General features: G+C 41.6%; 2 protein-coding genes across 2 annotated transcripts; both read left to right on the top strand.

The window, feature by feature from the left end:
• The first annotated feature begins 2,301 nt into the window (after positions 1 to 2,301).
• LOC146707553 (fibroblast growth factor-binding protein 2-like) lies at positions 2,302 to 3,568 on the top strand. Its single transcript, XM_085460872.1, has one exon. The coding sequence runs from the start codon at positions 2,304 to 2,306 to the stop codon at positions 3,087 to 3,089; it is 786 nt and encodes a 261-aa protein (XP_085316998.1). The 5' UTR covers positions 2,302 to 2,303; the 3' UTR covers positions 3,090 to 3,568.
• Positions 3,569 to 6,664: 3,096 nt separating this feature from the next.
• On the top strand, positions 6,665 to 8,336 carry LOC146707552 (fibroblast growth factor-binding protein 1-like). The gene is made up of 2 exons (XM_085460871.1): positions 6,665 to 6,794; positions 6,883 to 8,336. The coding sequence occupies exons 1-2, from the start codon at positions 6,724 to 6,726 to the stop codon at positions 7,556 to 7,558; spliced, it is 747 nt and encodes a 248-aa protein (XP_085316997.1). The 5' UTR covers positions 6,665 to 6,723; the 3' UTR covers positions 7,559 to 8,336.
• Positions 8,337 to 19,278: the final 10,942 nt, after the last annotated feature.

Raw genomic sequence — 19,278 nt, 5'->3', positions numbered from 1 at the left:
TTAAAACAAGTAAAAAAAAATAAATAAAAGCTAATTAGAAAATACAAAAATATAACTGCAATGCGCACACAGCAGCTGGAGGTAGACACAGGAAGTGATGATGGTGCTGGTGGTGTTAGAGGCAGTATTGGTCAAGTTACTTGAAAAAAGTAATCAGTAACTAATTACTGATTACTTCCCCCAAAAAGTAATCCCATTACTTTACTGATTACTTATTTTCAAAAGTAATTAATTACTTAGTTACTTTTTAAAAACACTATTTACAACCTGAATAGGTGATAAAGCGATAGATCTTTCAGCCCAATTCTACTTTTTCTGCATAATCCATCATACAAAATGTAATCAAATGGAAAAGTCTCTTTTTAAAACTTGTTTTATTAGTTTTAACCTTTTAACTTTATGCATCAAGCAAAAATTTAATTATATGCAACATTGACTGGAAGAAATTTGTTTAACATTTAAACTTATTTTGTGCACATTCCAGCACATAAAATAATTTTTTTTGTGTGTTTACACTCACTCTTTCAAATAGATGCAAGTAAAACATAGCAGAAAATAAATAACATCAAAGACTCAGCGGTCCTGTTGCTCTATTTTCACCTGTAAAGCAGGAGTGCGGTAGGCGGAGGTTTACCCTGGTGCAGGTGTGCCGCGGTCAGTGGAAGAATCCGCGAGTTTCTCTGTGAGTTTCCCATTACGTCGTTGCGCACTCGGTGCTTGCTTGGAAGTTTAGGGGTTTTTTTCGCTGTAAAAAGAAGTTTTCTTCCCACGCACAACGGACGCTAATGTTTTTGTCACTTTTTATGGAATCAAACTCAAAGTAAGGTCAGTACTTCCACGCTTTAAACGCTGCACGCTCATACTCTCTCCTGCACTCCATATATGATCCATTGTTGATCTGCACACAGCTGTTGTCACTAACGTCGCACTCGCTTACGTCACTGTCGTGAGACATTCTCGCAAAAAATCACTGTTTTAGTAACGCAGTAACGCAGCGTTCCTACGGGAAAGAAACGGTAATCTAATTACCGTTTTTGCAATAGTAATCCCTTACTTTACTCGTTACCTGAAAAAAGTAATCAGAAGTAACGCGTTACTGCCCATCTCTGGTTAGAGGTGGTGTGATGCTGTTGCACCGTATGAGAAGAGAACTAAATATAGGAAAACATGGTGCAGACAGCCCACACACACACATCCTCGGCGTTTCTTCCAGCTGAGCTTTTCCCCGCTTCATTAGGCTAACCGCCATAAAAATAAAAACTCCCAGAATGCACTGAGCCTGTGCGTGCACTTACACACTCTTTCACTCAGCAAACAAACCCGCTAGCTAATGCGGAAATTTTCAGTCTGGTCTGACTTTGAACTCAGGCTCTCCAGACTGGTGGTGCCCAAGGAATGGGAGTGCTTATGCAGTAGGGGGGAAGGGGGGTATTTAAATTTAAACTACCAGGCAGTAGACCTACGCCATGCCCGCTCAATCCAAACAGCTCACAACATTAACAGCTCATGTATGCAAGAGCTGCCAACAGAGTCGCTGTGTGCATGTGGTAAATGATAAATGGACTGCTGTTTCTTGAGTTCACTATCTTTAGATAGATTCCCGGCTCTAACTGGAAGAGCCACAGGGATCAAACCGCTGACCTTCCACTTAGCAGATGACCTGCTCTACCTCCGACCGCAGACTCTAGAGGTGCCCCCGGATGTGAGATTTGCAGTCAGACCCTCTCAAACTATCAGGATAAAACATTTTCTCCAGGTGCAACCAAAAACACTCCTGTAGTGTAAGATATGTACTGCAAGTAAAACATAATTTACCATCTTTGGAAACTTTGAGAGACATCCTAGAAGTCCATTTCAATTAATTCTGCAACAAAAGTCATCAAACATCTAAAGATTTGTTGTTTTACTGAGTCACATATCAACTCTTAAATCTCCACCAAGTAACCTGAGCCTGCAGTGTGGCTCTGGAGCCTCACTGCTCTCCCCTCCTGATCAATGGTCAATGAACCTCTTATGTGACACTGCATAATGACTTGCAGCTATTTGGCCTCATGCGTGTTCTTCAGACCTCTTAATTCTCCCTCGGCTCCCACAAGCCAACCCCCCTCCTTTTCCTGTCTTCATCTCTAAGTTTATGTTCACCCTTTCCTTCCATACGTTACTCCTTGGTGTTTTTTTAGCATACCACACGAACCTTGTGGTTGCTCTGTGTGTGTCTGTAGCATGAGGGAGGGGTTAAAACTTTTCAGCTTAACTGAATAATGCCTTCTTTGTGAGCTTCAGCTTTATAAATTCCCAGTTGCATGCTTTCCGTCCTTCCACACCTTAACTTTCTTTGCGGACACATCACCCCTGAGCCCTCGCCCGTCCATCAGTCCACGCTGAACACCATGAGAGCTGGGTTGAGACTGTTGCTGCTGGTTTCAGCAGCAGCTGTTTGTGTTTCAAATGCTCAAACCGACAACAGCAGCGACAATGACAAGCAGCAGCAGCGCAGCATCTGGGATGAACCAATCAGATTCAGCACCAAGACCAAAGACTCCTGCACCATGGTGGTGTCTGCACCAGAGAACTACACCCGCCTTCGTGTCTCCTGCAAGGGCCAAACCCCAGGACGCTCTTACTACTGCGACTTCCAGGGAAAACCCACCCTGTGCCGGGCCTACAACCAGAACCCTCGCCACTACTTCACACAGATGATGTGGGAGTTGAGGAAACTGAGCCACGCCTGCCAGGGAACTAAAATCTACCGCCCGCACATGTGCAAGAAATACCCAGATGAGACTCAGATGACCTTGCTGGCCTCCTGGCCCAAAACAGCCAACTTGAAGCCCTCCAAGCCCGCTCAGGAACCACGTAAACCAGCACTGCCAGGTCAGACCAAGCCTGTTACTTCTCCTAAACCTGTGAAGCCCAATAAGCAGCCAGGCAAGGGGCGTCAGAGCAGGAAGACTACTCCTAAGCCTGAGAAAACCAGTGATCACCCGACGGAGCTGCCTGAATCCACAGCTTCCCGTCTTGCATCCGATTACTGCTGGAAGAGCTTCCAAGGCATCTGCACCTACGTCATCAACTGGTTCCAAAACTGAGACGATACCGCAGCCACAGGTGAGTGACGAATGAAGGAAAAGAAAGGGCGGAGAGGGAGAGATCTTAGCAATGAACACGCTTATAAACTTACATTTTTAATGTGAAAATGTGACTTTTCTTTGTCATTTAAGTTTGAAAATGCTAGTACAATATGTTCCTGAGTGCTTTTTTGTTTTTATTTCAGTTGGAGTGCCCCATCCGCACTTCCATCTTTGACCTCTGTGTGGAAGCTCCTGGAGTCATTTGATCGAACTCCGAACTCCTCGCGTTACAGCACCCTACAGACTGAGACCAAAACCCTTGACCTACACCTGTGTGCAATTAGCAGATGATTTCTTTCCTGTAGTGTCTTTTTTTTTTTTGAATGTGTCAAAATGACAGCAAGACAAAGGAGAAAATATAGCAGGCATGTGTTTCTGTTTGTATATGATGGAAAATTCCCTCCAGCTTTAATTGCAGAAGAGAATAAAATCCGAGTGGTGGCCCTCCTCTTTTCTGTGTCCCTCTGTTTCTTCTTCTACTGAGCTGAAACAAAGCAGAGAGCTTTCACGCTCATTTATTAAAAGGAGATCTTGTTTCTTTCCACCCTTCGGTTGGAGCACCGCGACTGCTGTCCAGCTGGGGAAGCTGCTACCGTGCGACACGAAGTCTGAAAGAACCCATGAGGTGCAGGAGGTGTCTGAGCAGAGCTAAAAACGTCTTTGTATGAGCTGATGAATTGAGTCCTGAGAGCTGCTGTGTGCAGGAACAGAGGGGGTCTGTGCGCATGCCGAAGATGAGTGGAAATGGATGTGGTGGCCGTGAAACACACACACAATCTGATAAAGACGGGAGAGTTACGTCACATTTAGCACTTTGATTTTTTTTCAGTCCCAAAGACGGAATAAGCAAAAAAGAGGAAGTAGAAGTCCTGTGTGATATTGCAAATTTCTATCATTTACTATAAGTTCTATAGGAAAAAGTCTTTGAAATTTAAATGTGTTGTAAGCTAAGTAAGCTAAGCAAAAAAAAAGTGAGAATGACAACGAGCCAAATCAAAGTGAGAGCTGTGTTCTCCGTGTTGTGCTCTCTGACCATAAGAAAACTATAGAATTTGTTTCAGGTATTAATATAAGACTAAAACAAACTCTATAGTTTATTATAGGCCTGATTTAATATAATTACAACACTGGAATGTGTGCAGATTTAAAGAGGAAATTGGAAGCACAAATATAAATATAAAAACCTGCAACTATTATTGCTGGAGTCAATCGTTCATCATTTTACTTTCTGTATAATCTTTGCCTTTAACTACCGTGGAGTAGAAAGTACTGTACTTGTGATCTGTTTTTAGGCTGTTTAACCTGTGGTGAACACAAGATGATGCTGCTGAGCTGGGAGCTCAAAAACAGATTGGGGCCCTGTTCTAGTGGTGACATGAAGGTGTGAAGAGGAGCAACCAAAAAGTTGTAGAGCTGCAGAAGTGTCTTCGCTGTGAGATTTTTCCTGAAATGTGTCCAAAACAAACATGGAGACAAACAAGCACAAAGTCATAGTTTGCATCCCTTTAAAGGACTTTACACTGACTTGCAATCATTTCCTGAAAGCATACGATAGCTCTCTAAATCAAGTCCTCACCAATCTAATCCAATTTTATTTATAAGGCACTTTCAAATACCCAGCACAGGAACAAAGTGCTGTACAGAAAATAAGTTAAAAACAATAGAATAACAGAAAACAGCAAAAATAAATAAAAACATAATGCATAAAATTAAAACAGCCCTATATTAAAACAAAAACAAAAACAAGATAAAACAGCATCGAATCAACTAAAAACGACTAAAATAAAAAATAAAATAAAAATAAAAACCAACATCTCACGTGGTGTCAAAGGCCAGGGTAAAGAGGTGGGTTTTCAAGAGTGACTTAAAAACAGGTAAAGAACTGGCCTGTCTAATCTCTAAAGGGAGCTCGTTCCACAGTTTTGGAGCTGCTACAGCAAAAGCACGATCTCCTCTAAGTTTACGCCCAGTCCTGGTACATTCAGGAGCAGCTGATCAGCTGACCTGAGAGAGCGGGTGGGTGTATAAGGCTGTGGCAGCTCAGAGAGATAAGATGGGGCTAGGCCATGGAGAGCTTTAAAAGCAAATAAAAGAATTTTAAAATAAATCCTAATAGAAATGGGCAGCCAGTGACGTGAAGCTAAAATAGGGGAAATGTGCTCAAACTTTCGAGTGCCAGTTAAAAGATGAGCTGCAGCATTTTGCACCCTCTGTAGATGAGTAATATATGATGCGCTGACCCCAATATAAAGTGCATTACAGTAATCCAGCCGAGTGCTAACAAAGGCGTGGATCACTGTCTCAAAGTGCTGTCGTGAAAGAATTGGCTTTATTTTTGCCAGCTGCCTGAGCTGAAAGAAGCTAGATTTTACCACTGCCTTAATTTGATTATTAAACTTCAGATCTCAGTCCACTCACCTTAAATGATTTACAATTTACAGTATTGTGCAAAACTCTTGAGTCCTCCTTTACTTCTCTATATTATAAAAAAGGGGGAAAAGGTACAACCTCTTGGAGGACACTGCACAGCATTTCTTAAGGATGTGACTTTCAGATACTGTTCATCTGCAGTGGACAGTTGCTTTTGAGCCTGTTGATTCTTCTTTCCTCTTATCCAGTTTCCCCATATTTTTAAGGACTCACTGCACACCTTGTGCCACATTTTCAGCTAATAGTTCTTTGGGAATCACCTTGTTGGTGCAAAAACACAATTTTTTGCCTGTCAAACTGTTACCTGGTATTTCTTTTACAGATTCGACTAAAGAAATGGGAACAATTCACGTGTGAGCTATGAGGAGTGGTCAGTTACTAGATACAAGTAACATGGAGTTATGTAATTTTACACTTGTGTAGGTAAAACAATCTTTTCCTATGATGGGAAATCAGAATATATGCAGTAAAATAAAATAAAAAAAGACCATAAAACATTGGTCTGGATTAGACACATACGTGTGCATCACAAGAGAACTCATACCAGACTTTTGCTTATTTAAAATCCAGAACAGCAACTTTGTGCCTCTGGTCTCTCTGTAAGACTCCGTTAGTTCTGTGTTTGATCTCCACCAACTCCAGGGAAGATGGATATTTGGTTCTTTATAGGGAACTATGATCAGCAGCTTTATAATCCCTAATGGTATTTTGAGTTTAACATGGAAAATTGAAGTTATGATCCAAAGAATACAGTCTTTTTTCATAAGAATGGATTGTCCTCATGTTTAATTTTTATTGTCCTCTTTTTAATCTTGGTTATTATTAGATGATCAAGAATCTTTTTATAAAAACAGGGGAAAAAAGAAGAAGAAACACAAAACCTGCGAACATAATCTGGGGACATATCTCCTGAAGACAGCAGAGGGTTGGAGTTGTAATGGTAATCAGGCTCATGGTGGCTCTTTAGGATCAACCAAGAACGTGTACTGACATGCTGACACATCACCCACTGATCATCTTCACTTCTACTCACTGTAAGAGGTGGAAAAATCCGTTTTGGGCATGTCATAGCAAAACATAATCTGATAAGGAACTGCTGCCACATTTTCTCATTTAGATTGCGTGTGCTGGACGGAAGCAGTGGGCGTGATAGTACCTATGTATGAAAGCCATGTGGCACGCCAGTAGCAGCACAAGAAGAAGTTTTACGCACGGCAACACTAGCCATTGTCGGTAAGTTAGGAACAGCACCTCGGTGTTGAGACATTTCAGCTGCACTTTTTTTGAGTGTCACCATTTATAGACATATATTTGCTTTCAGGTGGAAAGTTACTCTGCTGAAACACATCATGCTGCTACTAAAGGCTTCAGCTCCCTGGCTGCTGCTGGCTTTCCTCGGACAGCTGGTCTCTCTGTCCTGCGGTGCCCGAAAATCGGACAGAGCCGTGTCCAAGGTGGGTGTAGCGGGTGGCCGGGGAAAGTTCTCCACAAAGGAAAGGATGCAGTGCACGTGGGTCGCCAGCGAAGTCAGGGACGCGGTCCAGCTACTGGTCAAATGCGAGAACCCGGAGGCGCGCGTCACAGGCGGGATCGCCGACCTGCGCTGTGAATACAACGCCAAACCCCGGGGTTGCCCGGGTTACCTGTCCGAGCCCCTAAACTTTTGGAAGCAGGTGGCACGCGCGCTTAAACGGCTCCAAGGTAAAGTGTGCAAGGACGAGCGCGCGCTGGTGAGGGCCGGGATGTGTAAGCGCGCGCCACGAAGTGCGCACTTCAAGCTGGACATCTCGAGCTCCCGTGTCTCCGCTCAGTCCGGAGACCCGGGGACTCAGCCTCCCTCACCGCCCCCATCATCTCACTCCACCTCCACTGCAACGACAGCGTGCACGAGGCGGCGCGCGGACCACGGCAAAACGGCTGAAGAGTACTGCGGCAGCTCTTGGGCCAGCGTGTGCTCTTTCTTCCTGTCCATGATGCAAAGCGATGAGGACTGCTAGCTCCTGGACGCATGAGCGGCTTTTTTGTGTCTTTTATTTCTAATCAGCAATAATCAGATTATTCTCTGTGCGCATGCGCACCAGTTTGAGTCTACAGATTTTACTCAGGTGATCTTATTTATGAGTTGAGTTTGACTCAACAGATCAGAGCTGAAGATTTTAGTTTCTTGGAAATGCCATAATGTATGGGCAATTGTGAAAAGTAAGGATTTTCTGTGTTACTCTGGCATTATTTTTTATCCTTGTGTTTTATCCCATAAAGTAGACATGCTCTAATTACCTTCACTGTTAGACATTCATCATCCATGGACTTTAATTTTGAATATTTTCTTTCATGTTAATACATTAAAATATAACATTGTGATAATTTGTACATGTATAATCGAAAAAGACACGTTTATTGCATGATCAGACATAGTCAGAGCGATAGGTATAAAGTGTCAGTTTCTCTGTGTGTTTATGTATAATCACCTCATGTTGTGTCATTGAAGCGCTGTTCTGATCCTAGGATCTAAAACCTAGTCCCCGACCTGCAGACAGGAAACATTTTAATGCTTTTGCAAGTATGATTAACTGCACTGCTGTTGTTACTTTAATGTAACTGACCCGAATGCTTCTTCCACTGCTGTTTGTCTCGCAGAAGTGCTCATTATGATGAGTTGTCTGTTTTCTTCTACCTCTGGTCATCATTCAACCACTAATGGAAGAATCTGTGTTTATCCTCCACATTTGTGTTTTTTAGTCCTTGAGCAATTTGATAAACAATATAAACAGCAAACGTGTCAGATTTTGTCTTTTCTTGTCCTCACTAAGTCTTATTTCATTAAAACAGTGTTTCCAACAGTTCCAACTTTTTACTCAAATACTTTTTGTGCATATTATTGTTGGCTGGAGTGACTGTGTCTGATGATTGGAAGATTGGTGGTTATTTCTCCGGTTCACCAGTGTACATTCTGAGATGTCCTTACACATTGAATAACAAGCACTGGGTGACTGTGGCTCGTAGTCTAAATGAGCTCTGATTGCTCAGTAAGAGCAGTAAAACCATGTGTTTTATATATTCAAGTCCATTTGCTAGGCTCATTAATCATAGTCAAGGAACTCATCATCAGTGGCGGTTTTTGATATGGGCAACATGGGCCATGCTGCATCATGGCATTGGCAATTTGCGAGGAGTAAGGGCGCCCTCCATTTACCAGGTGCTCCTGCTGCTTGCTGCACAGGGAGGAGAGGGGCGGGACAGCGGGGGATTCTCTAAAACAAATAAAAACAAAAAAAACCAGGGCTTCCAACGTTAACATCACGATTAATGCAATTAATCCACCTGGAGAATGACTCAAAATCCCTGAAATGTCTCTGTCAACGCATTTTGGGCAGTTTGTCCAAAGTTTGTCTATTTTGCTCACCAGATAGATTGATTGCGTTAAAATTTTTTATTGCATTAATCGTAATGACAGCGTTAACGCGTTGACAGACCTACAACAAACACAAAACCAGAAGACGTTATGATAAAGACTTATAATTTGCACCGATGTGTTTTCTAAATTCTATCACTCACATATAAGTGAGCGTGAGGGCCCTCGGTGCACCTGCTTGCTGCTGCTGCTGCTCACACACAACCTGTCGAAAGGGGAGGGGGTGTGCTGCTATCAAATAGTGCAGATTTCATTCATAATGTTATCAATGGATAACAATCAATCATAACATTATCAATTCATAATGTTATCAAGCCCATTATGTATTAATTATTCTTTCCTGGGTTGTTTTGAAATCCCAGAAGAAGAAAAAAACATATACAAAACTGATTCCACTAAGGTGTAGGTCTGTTAGATATTGTTGTGGGGTTGGGTGTTGATAGTGGAGTGCAAAATTACTGATGGAAGATGGACAAGAAAAGGTCAAAGCTATCAGGTCCTCAGTTTAGAAAAAAAGAGAAAAGCAGAGGAGAAAAGAGCGAAAGATACAGGTAAGCAGATGTGTCTTTGGATAATGGCATGTATTATGTATCCTGAAACAAGATAACATTCATCAGTAGGGACTGGGAAAACGTTTACTTTTGTCAGCCACTCGGCTATGATGGTAAACAGTAGTCAGAGAGTAGACACAGATGTGGCTTAGTTAATCTTTCGGACTGTGTTCAGCATAGTGTTAATTAGCCATTAACTGGAAGAGGTGTGTTGTTGACTTGTCTGCTATTCTCAATGTAAGACGAATTATAATGACTGTTTGTTAGCCATTTGCATACTCTCTCTCTCTCTCTCTCTCTCTCACACACACACACACACACACGCAAAAAATATTTATCAGGTCAAATTTAGTATGGTTCCGACAATAGTTGTCACAATAAAATATGTTAATTTGCAATCCTTATATATATATATAAATGTGGAGCGAGTGTTCTCCCAGGGCACCAAACAGGCCCCTGCTCATCATGTACAAATAACTGCTCAGACTGCTTTAACGTTTTAAAAATGTTCTTACTGCTCTTGGCTCCATATGATGTCAGTGAGCGTGGCTATTTCTAATATGATCATAGGGCACACAGCAATACATCTGCTGTTTAAACCTTCTGTTTTTGAGGGGCACCCAATCAGAAGAAAGTTGGGATAAAGATAGAGGGAAAAATATAAATAAACTGAGGGACTGGTCTAAGCCCCGAATGAGATAAATAAGGACTAGAATGATCTGTGAAATTATGCATAGCTGCTCTACAAGTCAAAGAATAACAATGTGGATTTGATAATGTACACAAACAGTCTCTGTGCAGCGCACATATCCATCCATTGTATCCATCCATCCTCTTCTGCTTATCCAATCCAAGGTTGGGTTGTGGGCCTTATCCTAGCAGGGCAAGAGGTAGGGAAAGTTTGCTAGTCTCTCACAGGGCTAACAACAGGGCTAACACAGAAGACAGATAACCCTTCACACTCACATTCACACCTACAGCCGTCTTAGACTAGACTTAGGGACAGGGGGAACATGGAAGCTCCTTACACGTGTTTTAAGCTTGTGTTTTAAAGCCCTCCAACAATTTTAAACTTTGTATCTGACATTTGTGCTGAACAAAACATCTTCCACCTCACAATCAGAGCACACTTCAGTATGGCCGATGAAATGATTTGTGAACTACACCACACAGAGTTGAGACCCAGATGACTTGCCCTGAGGTTAACACTCCACAAAATCATGAAAGACTCAAATGCATAACCGGTCCAGTTGTGCACGGCATCCAAACAGGAGGCTTGTTCCTGAAGTTTCCTGCAGAAGCCTCTAATTATCTTCTCAGTGACAGCAACCAGTGTCACGAACGCTTGTTCTCACAGAAATATAAGTAGTAAGACTCGAATGTTACAGATGCGTGCACTCATGTGCGTATATGTGTGGTCCCTGGACAAGGGAGTGTTGCCTCTGACCTCTTTGCTCCCTCAGACAGACACATAAAAGTTGTCTGGAGTGTGACTTCCACCTTTTCCACATCAGTCCTCTCTCTCAGACGCCATAAAAGAGATGCTCAAAGACAAACTGTTCGAACAAATCCTTCATCACAGCTCAAGGGTGCAATCAAGTGTCACCACACAGTCAGAGGTTAAGGGTGAAGTAGGAAATAGTACCACCAAAATGTCTCCCCACCTCTATTTTTAGTCATTTTGTGGGTTAATTTGTTTTACCCAGGGGTGAGTGCAGATAATAAGGAAAATCCACAAGCAGGATACAGGGATCAGATCCTTAAATGTTTGCTTAAGGTGATCCAGTATCCAGAGCCAATTCACTTTATAAGCCATTTGTAAGTGGATTCTTCCACTCAAATTCAAGGACTGACTTCTTTGCCGTGTCTGTAAAATTACTGCAAATTACAAAAATATCACACACAGGAATATTAATGGACGCCTAATAGATTATTATACTTTATTATACTTTAACCTTTCTTACACATAGAATTTTTTTTAAATCCATGATCTTGACTTGATATTTAATACGTCATTTTTTAATCTTCTGTTTGTGCTTTTATATATGTGATCATGCCTTTGTGTATGGAGTTTCCATGTTTTCCCTGTGCCTGCATGGACTCTCCCAGTACTCCAGCTTCCTCCCAGTCCAAAGACATGCTTGTTAGGTTAATGAGTTATTCTACACTTGGCGTAGGCATGAACGGTTGTCTTTCTCTGTGCGTTAGCGCTGTGAGAGTCTGGTGACCTTTCCACAGTGTATCCCAACTCTCACCCTTTGACAGCTGGGATAATGCCCACCCCAGCTTTGGATGGGATAAGTAGAAGAGGACAAATGGATGGATGGCGGGAGGGATGGATGGAAAACCTCATAAAGACTGCTTCTGTGTTTTCAAGAGTTTCAGTGTGTTAAAATGAAAAGCAAATGAGAGCAAATACCAGAGGAAATTCAATCCCAGGCACTTTGGTGGCGTTGTCGGATGACTTGAAGTTACTCTCGATGGTCGGCAAACTGATGAAGTATATCAAACACACATATGAATTTATATGTGATTGTAAGATTTGTAGATATTGGCTTGTAGTAAGGTGTGAGGTGTGATTAGGTGGGTGTATTCAGAGGAATTTGCTTGTAGTCCCACCTCACAGGTGTTTGAGCACACAGGCACACACACAAAGTTTTTCCTTTAGTCAGTTAATATTACGTAAAAAAAAAAGCATTCAAATATTATAATATGTCCTTCTCTTGTGAATCCAGAGTCACTTTGTGAGCCCTCTCGACCTTAAACAGAAATCTATTTAAAAAAAAGAAATGTGTTAAACAAATTGTACCTAAAGTTTGGGCTTCTGCCAAAGAGGCTTGCAGACACTGTTAAAGAAAGGAAATCAAACAAAAATTAATGGTAGTCTTTTTGTTTCTTTAAAATTCATGAAATACTAATGTAAATACATGTTGTACAGTATTTGTGTAAAGCCTCTTCACAGCATGAGGAGCCCTGTTAAGACTAAGGATTATCTGAAACTGTTACTCTAAGCCCTGATGAGGTGAAGAAGCCCCTGGGGGGGAGACTCATTATTATCAATAATCATCAGCTCATCTGAGTCATATTCAGGTATGTGCATCTCCTTATCCTTCCTGTATAGGTTACACTGGGCACGTCTCGTCTTGTTTATTCCTCAGAGGATGCTATAGCTGTGAAAGCAGCAGCCTTTGAGTCCTTGGTTCAAACTATTATCACCTTCTTTAGAAAACCCTTTTGATGTGTTCCTATCTCCTCTTCAGTCAGTCTAAAGACACAAAACCCTTTTGTACAAGTGTCTTCCTGATGAATAATAATAAAAAACATGTGAAAACACGTTTCTAAGTCTTCAGTTCAGCACTTTAGCCCTGCTCAGAAACATTTAGACTTTAAGACTTTAATGCCAAAACAGCTGGTTTTTCATAGACTTGTAAAACTGTTAAAAAAACAAACAAACAGATTAGCCTAATTTTTGGACATTACAGTTTTTCTCAGTCGCTTTGGTGCGTTTCTCAGATCAGAATTGAAATTGTCATAACTATTAGTTCAACCTCCACAACACTCAGTCATTTGTGCACATCATAGTAGCAATTTCTCCTCTCTCTGAACAAACTGCAAATGATTTTGGACATGAATCAGTTCCTTCCATACATTTCCCTGCTGCTTTCTGACATTTCCATTTGCTTATGTCATGTCAGTCAAAAGTAATCATACCTATGGATGCTGAATAGTCGTTCCCAATAAAACTAATAGTCATACATCCATTGCTTGAGTCATCACACACAAAATTGTTGAACTAGTTATCACATGCCAAATATTGGCCATCTGTCAAGCAAATCCTATACCTTTCTGTATCATTGTTCCTGGAAATGTCTCTGAAATTGAACAATTGATCTCAGGTGAATTACAGCTGTCACTCATGAGGAGGCGTGTGAAAGTTTAGTTGTAACCAATGACAAACAACTTGTTCACTGTCAATTATGGATGAATCCTGTGAATCCCCAATTGGCAAGCATATATAAACTGCGCAGGAGCTAGTGTGTACCATTTCTACACTTCTGTGACACAAAATGGAAGGTCAGCACCGTGGAAGAGGGGTGAGGATGCGGGGAGGAAGGGGAAGGGGAAGAGGGAGAAGAGGCAGATATAGGCGGATTCCTAATGAAATAAGGGCTACAATTGTGGACCATGTTGTCAATCACGGCCTCACCATGGAGGAGGCTGGTCGAAGGGTGCAACCCAGTATTGGAAGAACTACTGTCAGTTCAATCATTCAAACATTCCGTAGGGAAAACAGGTATGCAAACAGTAATACACTGTACTGTACTGTGCCATCTCAGACACATCACATGTTACTGTACTGTATTTGCAATTTCACAAAAAGTTCACTCTGCACCACATAGGATTGTAAGACAACCTCGCGGAGGCGGAAGAGGGCCCCTTTTTACCCCACAGCAAGAAGAAGCCATTTGTGCAATGGTCATTGCAAACAATGCAATAAAGCTGAGAGACATACAAAGCGCTGTCATAGAGAATTACACGGTATTTGGCAATATTGAATCTGTTCCAATTTCAACAATTGACAGAGTACTCAAGAAAAATGAAATCCTCATGAGCAAATGGCCCTGCTAGCAGCCATGGATGCAGCATGTGACGACATCACAGCAGGGTCCTGCAGAGGATGGATTCGCCACTCCAGGAGATACTTTCCTCGCTGCATTGCGAGGGATAACATCTGTTGTGATGTAGATGAAAATATGTGGCCAGACAGACAGGAACGTCTGGATGTGCCAGAATGATTTACTGTACTGTTACATGTGCTGTTTATTGTTCACATTAGTGCACAGCTCTACCAAATGGGTGATTTTATGTTTACATGTATTCTACAGTGCACAAGTGACTGTAGCATATTTTTCTTTTGCACAATTCTGTAGGATTACAAACACTTCTACACAATGGAAATGTGAAACGTACGTATTCAGTGACTCAGTTACTCCCAAGACTCCCATAACATCTACAGTGACTTTACTGCACATTTCAGATGGCTGTACAGGTAGGCCATAGTGCTGTCGTCAGCATTTTCAGGTGTCACCAATTGTTTTTGCAATGGGAAACACTGAAATTATAAACTGTCATAGTGGAAACATGACAATGCCATTTGACTATCTTGTTCATAAAGATGGTGTCAAGACTTTTCATTTTGATGGCACTGACAGTTTCATTGACATGGATACTTGCTTTTGAGGTATGGATAATCAATTCTGTGCATGTGACGTGCTTTTGCAGGCTATCCACTAGGTTTTGCAGTTTGCACTAATTGTTTTGGGAAATGCACTAACTGCTGTGCAAATGTTAATGGTGTTCTGAGAAACGCACCAAAGCGACTGAGAAAAACTGTATTACCATGCTTCTGCATAAAGATGCAGACACATACCCTCAGCATGACTTGATGAAAGCAGATGAGAATAGCAGCCACGTGACCTTTTATCAGACTTATTAAATCCAAGTAAAAGTTTAAAAAAAAAAGATTTTAATTCTATTTTGATTTGAGTCTTATCAAATTGCAAGATGATAGATAGATAGATAGATAGATAGATAGATAGATAGATAGATAGATAGATAGATAGATAGATAGATAGATAGATAGATAGATAGATAGATAGATAGATAGATAGATAGATAGATAGATAGATAGATAGATAGATAGATCAACTTGTACCACAGTGACGGGAAGAGAAAAGTAGGAAGAAACAGCTCATCATACAAACAATACCACATCATGTCTGTGAAGGTTCTCAGTCATCCAGGTCATCGTAGTCATCGTAGTCGCTTTTCTTTGCAAGCTCCTTTGAATACCACATCATCTTTCAAACATGGCACAAGCAACATTACAGTACATGTATGCACAAAGGTCACACATTCAAAGTGTTTTTTGATAGTGTGACAGCTGAAAAAGGTATCGGGATGATTTGTGAAATGTACAGGTCCATACCTTCTGCTCAGTTCAAGAGTTTCTTGAAGCAAAGAAAGGAGATATTCTTCAGTGCTTTTCAGTTATTAAATACAACACTGAATACTAATGCACAAATAAACAGCAACTGAGGGAGGTTTCAGTAAAGCCCTGGCAGAGCATTTTAAGGGAGGAAACCATTTAATTTATTTCTTATATTTCTCCAGTTACCTTTGCTGCCTATTCCAGCTTTATCCCAGTTGATGAGCTTTTCATTAGTGTACCTACACCAGACAGTACCATATGACATTGCTAGCATTTTACATTATAAATGAGCCATCTTTCACCTCTTGAAACATAGACAGTCACAGACACAATTAGGCTGCACAACGTTTGTCACAAAGCCATTTATCTTTCATTGATTTGCTTCTTTCTCTGGACACATTAACCAGCATCTAATCCTCTTTCTTAAACAAACTTCCCATCAGATTCTTTTGTAGTTCACAGAGCCTTGGCCAGTGTGTGGAGCAGGGGGAGGGGCTGCATGTCAGACGGGAAAAATATCAAAGCACAGCTCAACGCTCAACCAAATACCCATGACAAAATCTGAAAAAGCTGACTGTTCACATGCCCGCTCATAGTCTCCCACACCCAAAGACACACAAGGCAACCAGGTAGGAGGAGTCAAAGGTATTGTTCTTCCAGTGACTCGAGGTGGTCTGACCCCACACCCAGCTGTTTGGACCTCATTATTGGCTGCCGGTTTCTGTGGCAACAATAAATGCCAACCTCTTCCATGAAAACAATGACAGAGTATCATAACAAGACCTGAGATAATCCCTCCTTTATCAAACACATACACTGAGACGTGAAAAGCACATTCCTCTCACTTTTATCGTTAGTATGCAGGTATTGACTTAGCTGAAGTCAATACCTGCATAGTGAAGTTTACAGTGAACATCCATCCAGATCGTTTGGTAAAACGAATGCAGTAAAGCTTTTCATTATGCCTCATCACCAGTAGATGATATATATGATATACATGCAGTAGTGGTTTAATCTGACCTTTTCCTTTAGTAATGATGCAATAACATAAAATGCTCTATTGCAGGTAAGAGTTAAAGTGTTTTTTTATATGTAAAATCTGAATCTGTAAGTAATTTCAATTTTAAGATAAATTGAGTAGATAAAGAACATATTTGGCTCTTATATGTAATAGCCTTTTTTGTAAATGATATACATATATATATATACATATATACACATATACACATACATACATATATATATATGCACACAATGGAAAATGAGTTTGACACCGTTGGCTTAAAGGGAAGACAGCCTTAAAGGAAGAGGAGTCAAACCAGGGATGAACAGAAGGGCTGCACCAAGGCCCAATTTAAAATAAATAAGTATTTTATTTTAAATTACTTAGAATTGTAAATCATGCAAAGCTGTTTCAGTACAGTACAGGAATAAAAACATGCAGCTCTTCTGTGATGTTGAAGATGAACACTGAGTAGTGAGTGACTTCCCCATCTATCAGCTGAAGAAGACGCCTACAGAGGGTCAGAGCTCAGCAGCTCACCTCATCTCTAACAAAACTCCTTTGACTCCCTCTTGTGGTCATGAGAGGTCAATACATATGTAAAAAACAAAAAAACAGCATACTGGCTGCAATATTATTAATGAGACACCACTGAACTTCATCAAATTAAGCATTTATTATTGGATATATATGTTCTCCCATACAAAGTAGACAATTGCAGTCTGACACTTCAGCATAATATTTCGTTGTATAGTGAAGGAACACTCCTGCCTGGCACACTTCACAGTACAAAAAACACACACAGAAAGGAAATTCATCACTGTGTACTTATGAGTAGTAAGACTGAGCGATGAACTGAACCAATGTCCAAGTATGACGCCATGACCCAGTTTAAAATGTGCTATAAAAATGTGGTTTTTGCAAGAACCTAATAGGAACAAAGGCTTTGATTATATATATCTATATCTATATATATATATATATATATATATATATATATATATATATATATATATATATAACACCCAGCACGCCCCTGCGGGCGGTTTATCCTTCAAGCTCGGGTCCTCTACCAGAGGCCTGGGAGCTTGAGGGTCCTGCGCAGTATCTTAGCTGTTCCCAGGACTGCGCTCTTCTGGACAGAGATCTCCGATGTTGTTCCCGGGATCTGCTGGAGCCACTTGCCTAGCTTGGGAGTCACCGCACCTAGTGCTCCGATTACCACGGGAAACACTATTACCTTCACCCTCCACATCCTCTCGAGCTCTTCTCTGAGCCCTTGGTATTTCTCCAGCTTCTCGTGCTCCTTCTTCCTGATGTTGCTGTCATTCCGAACCGCTACATCGATCACTACGGCCGTCTTCTTCTGTTTGTCTACCACCACTATGTCCGGTTGGTTAGCCACCACCATTTTGTCCGCCTGTATCTGGAAGTCCCACAGGATCTTAGCTCGGTCATTCTCCACCACCCTTGGGGGCATCTCCCATTTTGACCTCGGGACTTCCAGGTTATACTCGGCACAGATGTTCCTGTACACTATGCCGGCCACTTGGTTATGGCGTTCCATGTATGCCTTGCCTGCTAGCATCTTGCACCCTGCTGTTATGTGCTGGATTGTCTCTGGGGCATCTTTACACAGCCTGCACCTGGGGTCTTGCCTGGTGTGATAGACCCCAGCCTCTATGGATCTTGTGCTCAGAGCTTGTTCTTGTGCTGCCACGATTAGCACCTCTGTGCTGTCTTTCAGTCCAGCTTTGTCCAGCCACTGGTAGGATTTCTGGATATCAGCCACCTCCTCTATCTGCCGGTGGTACATACCGTGCAGGGCCCTGTCCTTCCATGATGGTTCCTCGTCTCCCTCCTCTTTCTTGGGTTTCTGCTGCCTGAGGCATTCACTGAGCACTCGGTCAGTTGGGGCCATCTTCCCAATGTATTCTTGGATGTTCGTTGTCTCATCCTGGACTGTGGTGCTGACACTCACCAGTCCCCGGCCCCCTTCCTTCCACTTAGCGTACAGCCTCAGGGTGCTGGACTTGGGGTGAAACCCTCCATGCATGGTAAGGAGCTTTCTTGTCATTGTCATTGTAGTCAAAGGAGCTTGGAAAGAAAAGCGTCTGGACTTCTTTAAGTTGCTTGAAGACGTTTCACCTCTCATCCGAGAAGCTTCTTCAGTTCTTTCCTGAGGTGTTCTGCACTCCGGTTACCCAGGATGGTAACAAAACATTGTTCATCAGTGCCAAACTTCTGCTCTCCAGCCTTGAAGAGGGCCTAAAACCAGAAAATGACGCATCATGCATGTTATCATTTAAAGCGTGTTTTGTTGATCACAGGGAGAAACAGCTGAATTTAGTGTCTATGGCAGAGTACAGGGGAGAACTTGAAAAAACTACGCTTTTTACTGTAAACACTACAGGAGATTTTCCTGCTTTCATATCATATTAACTCTGTTGTAGAGATGAGAAACATTTCCACCAAGTCAAGGATTCAGTGGTGATTTCAATAGATGATAGTACATGAAGCCATCGAGGGAATGTGATGAGCTACAACAATGATTAGGATTATGGAAGTCTTAGAGGTCCAGAATGTACATTTTTGTGGACTACCGAGCCTGAATACCTCAGATCCGGAGGTCCAGAGTCTTTGTACTAGACCCAGCATGTTGCTGTCAGATCCAAATCTCTCTGAGCTTCACGATGAAGTAATTTCGACGTGATAAAATAGATTTGCAACAGAAATCACATCTAGATACATTTCACTAA

This window comes from Copadichromis virginalis, linkage group LG6, assembly GCF_057382275.1.
Source record: "Copadichromis virginalis isolate Kocher_CV1m ecotype Utaka linkage group LG6, C_Virginalis_male_GT1.1, whole genome shotgun sequence".
NCBI classification, from domain to species: Eukaryota; Metazoa; Chordata; class Actinopteri; order Cichliformes; family Cichlidae; genus Copadichromis; species Copadichromis virginalis.
The sequence above is the reverse complement of the archived record's forward strand: the minus strand, read 5'-3'. Positions and strand labels throughout refer to the sequence as shown.